The 11,475-nt window shown below is 35.9% G+C and overlaps 1 protein-coding gene and 1 non-coding gene across 2 annotated transcripts; both read right to left on the bottom strand.

Moving 5' to 3' along the window:
• Positions 1–1,006: 1,006 nt before the first annotated feature.
• Positions 1,007–1,168, bottom strand: LOC148691986 (U1 spliceosomal RNA). The gene has a single exon (XR_015955371.1). It is a non-coding gene; the product is annotated as a U1 spliceosomal RNA (small nuclear RNA).
• An 813-nt stretch (positions 1,169–1,981) lies between these two features.
• Positions 1,982–6,704, bottom strand: LOC137736968 (U-box domain-containing protein 6). Its single transcript, XM_068476298.2, has 6 exons — positions 6,118–6,704; positions 5,383–5,475; positions 5,016–5,201; positions 4,712–4,819; positions 3,358–4,547; positions 1,982–2,937 (listed from the first exon to the last, which is right to left on the bottom strand). The coding sequence occupies exons 2-6, from the start codon at positions 5,431–5,433 to the stop codon at positions 2,145–2,147; spliced, it is 2,328 nt and encodes a 775-aa protein (XP_068332399.2). The 5' UTR covers positions 5,434–5,475; positions 6,118–6,704; the 3' UTR covers positions 1,982–2,144.
• Positions 6,705–11,475: the final 4,771 nt, after the last annotated feature.

Genomic DNA, 11,475 nt, shown 5'->3' with positions numbered 1-11,475 from the left:
TTAAAAACATTTTTACAAAAAAAAAAAAAAAAATCAAATACTAAACTGCTTTATTTATAAGTGTTTATTCTCATAACACAACATAAGTAATATTTTTTTTTTTTAAACTAAGTAATAACAAACTAGCTCTTAAACTCCAGTCAGAGCTCTAGGCCTAGACTGGGCAAACCTAGTCCTATATATTCTAAATATCATATGGTAGAAACTTGAAGTACATATATTGAGCATGGACACAGCTCTGAGGGGCTGAGCTTTTTGTAAGGTGATACCAAACTTCTCATCCATGTTCATAGTCTCCGGTGTAATTCCGTCTTCAAGCTTCCAGTTGTCAAAACAGTTAATAAGTGAACCCAACATTAAGTTCACCATTCCCACTGCCAATGGCAAGCCAGGACATATTCTTCTCCCGCCACCAAATGGAATAAGCTTAAAGTTCTTGCCAGTAAAATCAATTTCCGATCCCAAAAACCTCTCTGGGTTGAATGAGACAGGGTTGTCCCAAATGCCGGGCTCTCTGCCGATGGCCCATGCATTGACAAACACTTGTGCACCCTTTGGTACAGTGTACCCGCAGATTTCTACGTCTGCATCAGCTTTTCGGGCACCGCTGGGTGCAACCGGAAGGTCTCTTTGATTGTCAATTTTCTCACATTACAATCCAATGCTTTAACAATATTAGGGTATTCGGTCAATTTAAATCTTTTGTTGGGTTAAACATTTGGAAAGTCTCTCACATTAACATCATTAGGATATTCAATCAATTTGCATGTTTCATTGGTTTAAACATTTGGTGCACCACTCAATCTGTTTGACATCTCACATTCGATCGATTTACATATATCGTTACATTTAAAAAAATTGGTGCAGTACTCGAATTGTTTTCGTTGGGTTTAAACATTTGGTGCAGAACTTAATCTTGATGGTATGAAGACAGTTGGGAGAAAATGAAATTTTCAAATTACTATTTATTTATTTATTTTCAAAATTGGATAATTATTATTTGGACAAGGGCCGCGCGCGCACGCAGGCCCCCACGGGAACAAATTATGACGTAGGTTCTACCACTGGGGCTGACCTTAGGCGAGCACTCCTCCCAAAGTGCGATGAAGGTCACTAACCTAGGACATGGGCCTTTCTAATCGCCCATAGACCCCATCCAGGTAAGCATGTTCCATTATCCCACACCTCTCAATTATATATCCTCACTTCAACCTGCTCCTCTTACTCTTCTCCAACGTGGGACATATTAGTTCACCAAAAAAACCAAAAAAATGTGGGACATGTTATCCCACTACATATACAAAACATCTCATTTTAATACAATGTTTCCATAATATCAATCTCCAATCAGTTATAGAAACTACAAAATCTCATTTTAATACACTTTAACAAAATGTTGATTAATTATAGAACCTACAAAATCTCCAATCAGTTGGCAACGACTTTTAGAGGCTAAGTCATATGTAAGGTGAGCCCGAACTTCTAATCAAATGAGTTAATAGGTGACCGCAAAATCAAGTGTAACAACTGCATTGCCAATAGAAACCACGAATATTCTCCCCCCACCACCAAAAGGAATACGCTCAAAATTCCGGCCTAAAGCATCAATTTCCGACCCCAAGAACATCTCCGGCTCAAATGAGTTAGGACTGTCCCAAATGCTAGGGTCTCTGGCTATGGCCCATGCATTGACAAACACACGTGAAAATCCCTAGTTTGCTAAATCCCTATGATCCAATTGTATACACCATAACCAAAAAAATTGAAGATATAGCTACCTTAGTACTACAGTCTAATGATGTTTCTTTTCACTTGTAAATCAAAGGTCTTATGTTTGATTATTGCCAAAAGCAAATTTGAACCATATTATTACTAACCCATTATGAGGCTAAGCTCACCATCTCCCTTTTAGTGTAAATAATATCGTATGTTAAAAAAAATTAATAAAAAAGTAATAAAAAAATTTAAAAAAAAAAAGCAATTATAATACATATATATATTTCCTACCTCAAAGGTAAATGCGAAACCAAAATCCATAAATTACAGGGGGCTGTACATTCCGCTATTTGAAAAGAAACAAAAAGTGAGAAAATAGAAAAGAAAAAAAAGATGATGCAACACTGAAATTTACAGCACCATGGGAGCTAACACTGGTAAACAGAATAGCTTTTGCTCTTCCATAAAAACCTAAATGGTTTGCTCATCTTTCTTCTTGAGAAGGATTTGCATAGCGGCTTTGGTTCCGGTGCGCTCATGGGGTTGTCACTCTTTTCAACAGACAGATGCACCTCCGCCTCAGGAGGTGGTTGGTCTCTCTGTCTCTGCTCACGGAACAGCATTAACAGCTTTTGAGCCTTCTCTTTTCCTGTTGATGTGCCATTAACGGAAATAGACACCAACGCCGGTATCACTCCTTCCTTCAGGACCATCTGACTACATTTCTCGCTCCCGTTACACAACATATAGAGACATGAGACAGCTTGCTCCTGCTCAATGGGTTGATCGGCCTCCAAAATTGTTGCTAGTGCACTTACAAGTCTCGAATTCGACATCATTTCATCTCTGGCAGAACTACTTGAACCCAAATTTATCAATACAGCTACACATTTTTCTGTCCACATCTGATCGCCAGAGTCCGCAAGAAGGGATTGGAGACCACTGATAATACCAGCTGACATAAGTTTAGGAATATTTGACGGGACACTCGATAGATTGTACAGGGCATGGAGGGCATCAAGCTTGCATTGGGTTTCAACATTCGCTTGAAGGAGCTGGGTCAAGTAAGGGACAGCAGGGCTTGTTCCAATTATAGGCTTGGCTTCTTTGAGGCACGAGAGATTCAAATAGAGCGCTGTTGCAGGTCCATGAGAATTGGGATTGGAGATCATTTCCTCCAGCAACGAAATTACCCCTGATGCTAACATTGCTTCCTTGTTTCTAAAAAAAAATAAAAATAAAAAAAATCAACGAAATTAAAACTATTCTCAAGTATCCAAGGTTTAGAGAAGCATAGAACAGAACCAAAAATTCTGACATGTTACTCAAAATGCTGCACAGCATAGATACAGACCATTCAACACATTCCAAGTGATAAACGGAGAATCAACATCTAATAATTAAAAACAAATCATGAAAGCCAATGCATCACTCTCTACACCCATGACGCAAGGAAATATCAACACATCGTAGACAATTATTTATACACTTCACCCTATCCCGGATGCTTTTTTTATTATTGAAGACACCGCATTTTGATGCTTAATAGACCTCTGAAGTATTCAGTACAAAACGAATCAAAATATTGTCATAAAACTAGTTATTGCATTCGATTCTTTTAAAATTATTAAACAACTATACCTGTTATTGTTGACAGCAAGATTGAAGAGAGCCATGGCTCCACTTTCCTGAGCCAAACAACCCGCTTCACGCAAAGCTGAGCTCAGAAAATGTAGAAGTGCTTCAACAAATCCATTAGCACCCATATACATCCTGGCCTCCTCATCCTCCTTCAGCAAGAGCCTTATTTGCTCCACTACCTCGCACCTCTTCCTGAAGTCTTCCTCTTCATTCAAGGTGGTTAAAAGATCCTGATAACTTTCGAAAACATCAAGCTCCGACTCTTCCTCTAATGGAGACACATCTTCTGTTTCATTTCCAACGTCCTCCTTTATAGTATGGCTCTCCTCTAAAGGAACCACCTTGACACCCTTCACCTTGCAAGAGCCAACATTACCCATAGATTTTGAATCAGTGGACTCAGACTCAAATGCAAGCCTCCAATAGTTGAGGTCAAGAGACTCTGGGGGACCATCAGGAACACAAATTCCATTCTGTTCACACCAACTAGCAATGAGACCTTTGACACAATAATTGGGAGTTAAAAAAAGATGAGACAGCTTCTGTTGAGTCTTTGGGCAGGTATTGTGCCCATCACCGAACCATTTCTCAATGCAAATTCTTTCATATGTCTGACCAGAAGCGATGATGACCGGATCATACATAAGCTGCAAAGATATCGGACACCTCAATTCTTCAGGTGGAAGAGGCATCTGACCTGATTTCCGATTGTATGGCTTGGAATTAAAAGAACTTTTGAAATTAAAAGAACTAAGTTTTGACAGTTGTCGATCAAATGCCTGAACATTGCCACCGGGCCCAGCATCCTCAATGGAACCCTGAATAGTGGGAGAACAAGGAGCAGAACCTTGTGAATCATTGTCATCTGAGATTTCACTTCTAAACAGCTTGGAGTATTTTCGCATAAGATGTAATAAATAAGCCACAATTGACTCTTTCCGCTTATCTTCCTCAGCACGGGCTCTTTGGATGACTTTCTTTAAAGCTCTTCTCTCAGTAAGAGCTGCCCTGGAAGAGGTAATACCAAGTTTGATAGCAGCCTGATGAAAAGATTCCAGCTCATTATTGTCATTACAATTGTCGAACTTTTTCCCTTGCTGGAGTAGTGCAATTATTTCATCGCCAACTTTCTTCTCTAAGGGATCAAGTGAGAGCACAGTACCCTCAAGTTCACTAACAATCTCTTCAATCTGAAACAAGATCAACAATATACTGTGTTTAGAACACATCTAAGTGATGTACACAAAGCATCATGACCACGGAATGCTAGCATCACAGGTTAATTCAAAAACTTCAAATGCAATTACCACCAACCAGGAAAAGAAACTGCAAAAGGACCTTAAAGAATAATTACCTGACAACCAATAGATTGTGGAACAATGTCTTCAACACGCCTAAGACTATCCATGAGAGCACATCTTGCCTTCTCAAACTTTGAGAGCACAGAATCCCCAGTTATAGCCTGAATGATAAAAATAATTAGGCCATTATACACACAACACAATTTATGCACAACCTCATCATGAATGAAACAAATTTAAACACCAAAAGAGAAATCTATTCCTCCACAGTAGAAGCGGGGAAATAATTGTTTACTCGAAAAGTTGGAGTAGCGATAACTGCATAAATTACAAATGCAATATTGAGGGAATACCTACCAAGTAAAGTTTACTACATTCTGAGCAATGCTGAAGAACATTCTTAGCCTTTTCAAGTGCCACATGCAACGAACATAAAGCTTGGATACCAGACTTGCTCCTAGGTCGAGCTGCTTCCAAAGAAGGAAATATCGACGTTATTTTGCAATAAATTGCAGAGAGTGCCTTGCACAGCTCTCCATGCAACTGCAGAAGAAAACAAAGAGAGTCAACCAATGATCTACGATGATAAAACCGTAAGACAAATCAAAAGGTGATATTCAGAGGACCCATGGTGACAGTGATAAAATAAGCATGCACGACACTTGAAAATGCATATAAACACTTTCTAGTTCGTTAGCAAACATAATTGCATTGATTGTTCAACCTTGGCATCGCTGGCCGCGAATAAGCTTTCTTCAACCTCAGTAATATCCATGATTCAAACTCACTTGAAAGACTATGATGCAACTTTAAACACCTGCATTGTTAGGAAAGATTGTGAACCAGAATTAGCCAAGGCATAAGGAAAGCTTCACAATTAAACATCTAGAGCGTTAAGACAGAAATATATCGAATCGCTACAACTAATACTGCACAGACTAAATAGGTATGGCAGTGAAAATACAACATGTGCGCTGTTGGGTTTCTTTGAAAACTGAGGATTAAGCAGAAAACAAATCAAGCAGATGAATATAACATCCATGTTTCCAATGATTCAACTGAAAATCCAATCAATACATTATGCCCACTCATTCATTCCTTGACATTGGAATACTTATCAAATGAACCCGTATTCGAAACACTTATTTTCACGGAAACCAAACAGAGCATTCGAAAATCGACAGGCCGCAGAAAGGGAAAAAAAAAAAAAAATCAAATAGGCAAAAAAAAGAAGAATTCACAGTTGATTCAGACAATAAATTATCTTCAGAAGAACCAAAAAAAAAATCAAAACAAAAACGAATTGATTTGGACATTTCATCCAACGGTGAAAGATACAGAATCTCAGACAGCAATGTCGAAAAGCAAATCCACACAATTGTAATGGGATATTCCAGCCGTTCCTCCAAAAACTCAACTTTTTCAGAAACCGAAAAAAAGAATCGAATCGGAAAACGACCTTCTACGAAACCACCATGGCCAATCACAAAACTCCAAACTTGCGCGCGCAGAGAGAGACAGATGAGAAATGGAGGAGAACCCCGCAATTATAGAAGCTCGCTGCACTAAACTTGAAGAGTTAACCACCACAACCCGGCAATTTCTTACGATTCAGATGCGGAACAGAAGCACCCAAAACGAGGGATTTCGGATAACAGATTGGGAATTTACAGCTCAATGCCGCTGACAAATATCAAAAATTAAAAATCCTTCCGAGCAGCTAGGGTTTGTGGGAGGGAGCTGAGTACCGGAAAAATGAAACGGGGAGGAACTATGGAGGCTTCATAAACGAGCATTTGGGAAAATTCCAGCAACCGAATTGAACATTAGGGTTTCGTCGATGATCTGTACATTCCCATTTCATTAGAGTTTAGGTCTGAAAAAAGATTCGAAAATAGAGGAGCGAATTTGTGGGAGTTTTAGGGAGGGACAGAAGGGAAGGGAGATTGGATTTTTTTTGGTGTTCTGAGGAGTTGAGATCTGCTGACAACCGCACTGTGGTTGTGACATGTGTTCCGCACTCAGGAGTTTATTTATGCTGTTTATGTTTTTAAAAAATATATATCTGTTTAAAGAACTAATTAGAAATTGTTTGAAAACTGATTGGGAGTTTATTTATGGTATCTCCTTCCTATTAATTGTTTAAATTTGTTTTGTTTAGTCATGATTAAAATAAAATGTAAAAGGCCCTAAAAAAATTGTGTGAAAATTTGAATATTTAATAATTGATATTATTTAAATTTTCAATTTTTCAAATGTTGTGTCTAAAAAAATTACTTCAATTGACCGTCAATTTATTATATTTGTCAAATAAATGAATAACTTGGTATTTACAAAGTTTAATGGTTCATTTTTTTAATATAGAACAATAATGTGACGGTTAAAAAGATGGAGTGTTTGAAGTAAAATTATAGAGATTTGAATAGACAATATATTTATGAGTTAATTAAATACTTTGCCTAATATTTATACAATTAAACACGCTAATTACGATCGAGTAGACGAATTAGGCGCACATACATAGTGGATGTGTGTATTTTCAATTTTTTTTTTTTTCAATTTTTCAAATGTTAATGTTTGTATGAATATATTGGAAACTGTTTTTAGCACTTAAAAATCTCAATTTAGACTATCTCCAAAGGAGATGTCAAATTTTAAATGGAATGTCATGTAATCAAATTTGAAGGTAAAAGTAAGATCCAACTGATATGTGAATTGACATATGAGTTTCATATGTCAAATTTAACATATGAGAAAAAATGATGTCAAATAATTTTTAATTATTTTATTATGTGAATCTCATTAATACACCAATTATAAATCTTAAAATTTTATTTTAATTGATTTTATTTTAAATAGATCCCACAAATACCATATACATAAACTATTAATATTAATTGATATTATTAAATATGCCGCATTTGTCTCCCTGGTTCAGCGGCCGACAGTTGCCGACCTCCTCGTTTGTCGGTTTGCGAATCTGTCATAAATGTGCGCGAATGACGAAATTGCCTCGTCAATTGAAATTTTTGGTGGCAAATAGAAAATGGGGTGACTCTTTGCCACTGATGCCACTCCGAGTGAAAACTATTGGTTCCTAATTTCCCGTTGCATTTATGTGACATTCCAATACGACCCCAAATTACTAGATTATGCATATATAGTGATCAAAGTTAGTTATGCTCATTAATCTAATCTAATGCCTAATCATGTCCAATACTTTAATCTAATCTACATATGCAATACCTAATCTTTTATAGATCAATAAATGTCGTTACTTATCACGTAACATTGTTTTCATTGCATACTAGTGTATAGAATTGTTGGTTTTAATAATTACCAAACAATAGTATCTACTTTAAGGGGTGAGGAAGTGAGTTGAGTCTTACAATGGGCTTGACATAATAATGTGGTTTAACTTTGCCTTTGGCGAGTGTCAAACCTAAAATCTCTCACTTACAAATAAAGAAGAATATCATTAGACCGTAATACTAAGTGGCATTAAACTTTTTATTAAATTATTCTAACTTGAAAATGACACAACTCTTTTTGGTTGATAAAGAAGATTTTATTAATAATAATATTTATTTTAAAAGGGGAACAACTGGTGGCAAGCCACGGTTATCCACCCCTTACAGGGACCAAGAAGACTCACAAAGGCATTTCAGCCTCTCCTTGACCACAAGTCTAGCTTTTCACATTGTTTTAACTTGCACTTTTCTCTTTTTTTTTTTTTTTTGCATGTGGTCAAATAGTCAAGTGATAAGATGTTGGGATTCTACCCATACATCTCCGGTTCGAAACTCCATCTCTCATAAATTATGTAATAGTTTCAAACCCTCTTCCCTTTCCCAATACTAGTAAACATTTTTTAAATAAAAAAAAAACAAATATGCTAATGCATTTTCTTTTATGATTTCCTTTTCTTTTAGAAAAAAGCTTAGGAAGGAATAGCTACAATTAGTATTAGATTGAAAGTGGTCGCCTCCAAAAGTTATGAATTATTTGATCCATGGTCCCTCCTTTCCAAAATTAAAATATACCAACAAAATTGAAGCTAGCTTGTTGGAACCCTAAAACCAATATATATATATATATATATATATATTGGAACTCCCATCCCATGTGACATATTTATTATACAATGGCAAATAATTTTGCTAAAAAATTAAGAGAAATTTTTCAATGCACTCTAACACGACTCAGTATATCAACCTTGATAATGCAATTAATTGAAATTTTGAAAAGAAAATTTTCAACCAGTTGATTATTACACTTACTATCTAAAGCCGTAATCCTAACATACTAAAAAAATTTCTCAAAAATTAAAAATCGCTCATATCACAATTGTGTTGGAATCCCTTTCAAAATAATCCTTTTCTATTCCCATTGTTTAACTTTTCAAATCTTGCATGTATAAACATAACTACAATAATATACCAATCAATGCATTTTTCTTGTTTTGGTCGGGAGAAATGAGAATACTGATATGTAGTCGGAGGGTAGTTAGGTCAATTCAACTCGAGCCGATTCCATTATTTCCCATTGGCAGCAGATGTCTCAAAGCAGGGGTACGGGAACACGAATCGTCAATTCCGTGTGGTTATAAAAATATGAGCTGACCATTCGTCCACGTGGTAGCGTTCTTCACCACCAATTTTGACAGTATCTCCACGCTGTTAACGCCTCTGGTAGATCCGTAATTCACGGATTTAATTTTTTGTCTTCCCTCCGTAAGTGGTTAAAAAGGTTTAAAGTATTTTCTCACTCGGGTCACGTGATTCATGTGCATTTCACACATTTGCTCTCATGGTTTGTTTTTTTTCAAAAATATCTGATGATACTGCAAGGGTTTGTAGCTAGCTCAAGTAGTTAACGGACGGTTATTCTTGGACCTGAAATTAGTAGGTTAGATTCTTTCTTTTCAGTATTACTTGTTGAAAACAAAACAAAAAATTTTGGGAATGTTTGGTATCGTATTTAAAAAAATTCATCATTTTCAAACCGTTTTTTAAGAACATTTATTCAAAACAATTTATTTTTAAATTGTTCAATATGAAATTCACAATTGTTTTTAAAGAGAAAAATCTCATTCTACGCTGTAAACTTCTAAATTCAACAAAAAGTAAGATGAGAGAGAGGATAATGAAATAGGAGAGATAATCGGAGGAGAGAGAGAGATAGAGAAAAAGAAGGAGAGAGAAGATTGGAGGAGAGATAGAAATGATAGAGAGAAGATTGGAGGATTAGGTGAAGAAAGAAAGAGGGAGGTTTAAATTTAAAACTCTAAAAATACACTCTTGATGTTTTTTAAAGATAGACTAATTCTTAAGTTAATTTTGAGTTTTTTTTTTTTTTTTTTTAAAAAAATTCTTACCAGATAAGTTTTCAACACTTAAAACTTGAAAAATGCTTTTGAGTTTAAAAAGGTAGATTCAAATAGAATATCAAACAGAGCCTTATGTTTGTAGATCAATGTATTGTCGGTGAAAGAATTATTCATGATATTCGTATCCTAGCTTCTCACTTGAGATCCATAGAGTTTGCTTTCTCTCCTCGGTGATTTAACAAGACATCATACTTAATGGTTGTATCAATAAGATGATGTTGAGCGGATTCTTAATGTTGATGTGAATGTTTTTGTTCGAAGTCGATCGTTAATAAAAATTATTTTATCGTTTGACGTTTCAGTATTTGATTCTTCATTTTCAATCAATCTGTTTACCGTCGTCTTACGTCCCATATCGGTTATAACGTCATGGAAGACATTGCCCGATACGATAAAAATCCTGGTTTATTGTCAGCGAGCCTAAAGTCGATGGAGGAAAAATTAGAGGATCACACGTCTTCGTATATCACTATCTTGTAAAGTCAAACTAATTGATGTTGTGATTCGGAAATCCAGAAGAATATCACGGCAACCTAGCTTAGTGTTCTCTTGAGATATTTTATCACTAGACTAAAAATACTCTTTAGTCGGCATCATAGCTGACTTTCTCCTATCTAGGAAGCTAAGTGAGTCGGTCACCTCAAACCTCCAACTAAACAAGGTCCAAAAGGAACCAAAACGGAATTTTTAGAAGTGATGTGAGAATGTGAAGATAAAAGAGTTATTTATAAGCAGTCTTTTTCTTTTTAAGTTTGCTAGATTTTATATTTTTGCCTTTTGAAATGTAATCCCTCATTTCTTCAAGTTTGTTGCACACTTATGAGAGGTGGTATGGGAATGTGAAGGTAAAAGAGTCTCACATTAGTTAAAGAAGAGACCTTGTAATAGCTTATAAGATGTTAGACTACTCCCCATATTGCAAATTGCTGTTGTGGTAGAACCCCAACTTTCTTCAGGTATGTCATACTAATATGAGGGCTCGGGGCATGCCTAATGTGACATCTTCATGAGATGATAATGAATGTCTCCCCTTTTAACTTAATTTTATATACAATCAATCACTTTAATGTTTTGTTTAGTTATAAGTCTGCGCTACAAAGCCTAGCCAATTCCTAAATAGTAATTTCTATGTGTCTTCCACATAATGCTTATATAATACATTTATAATCTGTCGTATTTTTATTATAATCAAACTAATTTTTTTGTAATTCATTTCTTCATCAGCATGTCTAAATTCTTAAAAAACCATACCTGGCCTATGATCCATTATAATCGGGAAAGAGATCCTTTCTAGATCCCTTCCACCAAGTCCATCAAGTTTGTGGATGCAAATTTTTGTCTTCTTCTTCTTTGACAAAATTGCACCTACAAAACAATCAACACCTTTGGTCAAGGTCAAGAACCTCACGCGCCCACGATGAATGGGGG

This window comes from Pyrus communis, chromosome 13 (assembly GCF_041283825.1).
Source record: "Pyrus communis isolate YQ-2024b chromosome 13, ASM4128382v1, whole genome shotgun sequence".
Taxonomy (NCBI): Eukaryota; Viridiplantae; Streptophyta; class Magnoliopsida; order Rosales; family Rosaceae; genus Pyrus; species Pyrus communis.
This window is presented reverse-complemented; position numbering and strand designations above follow the sequence as displayed.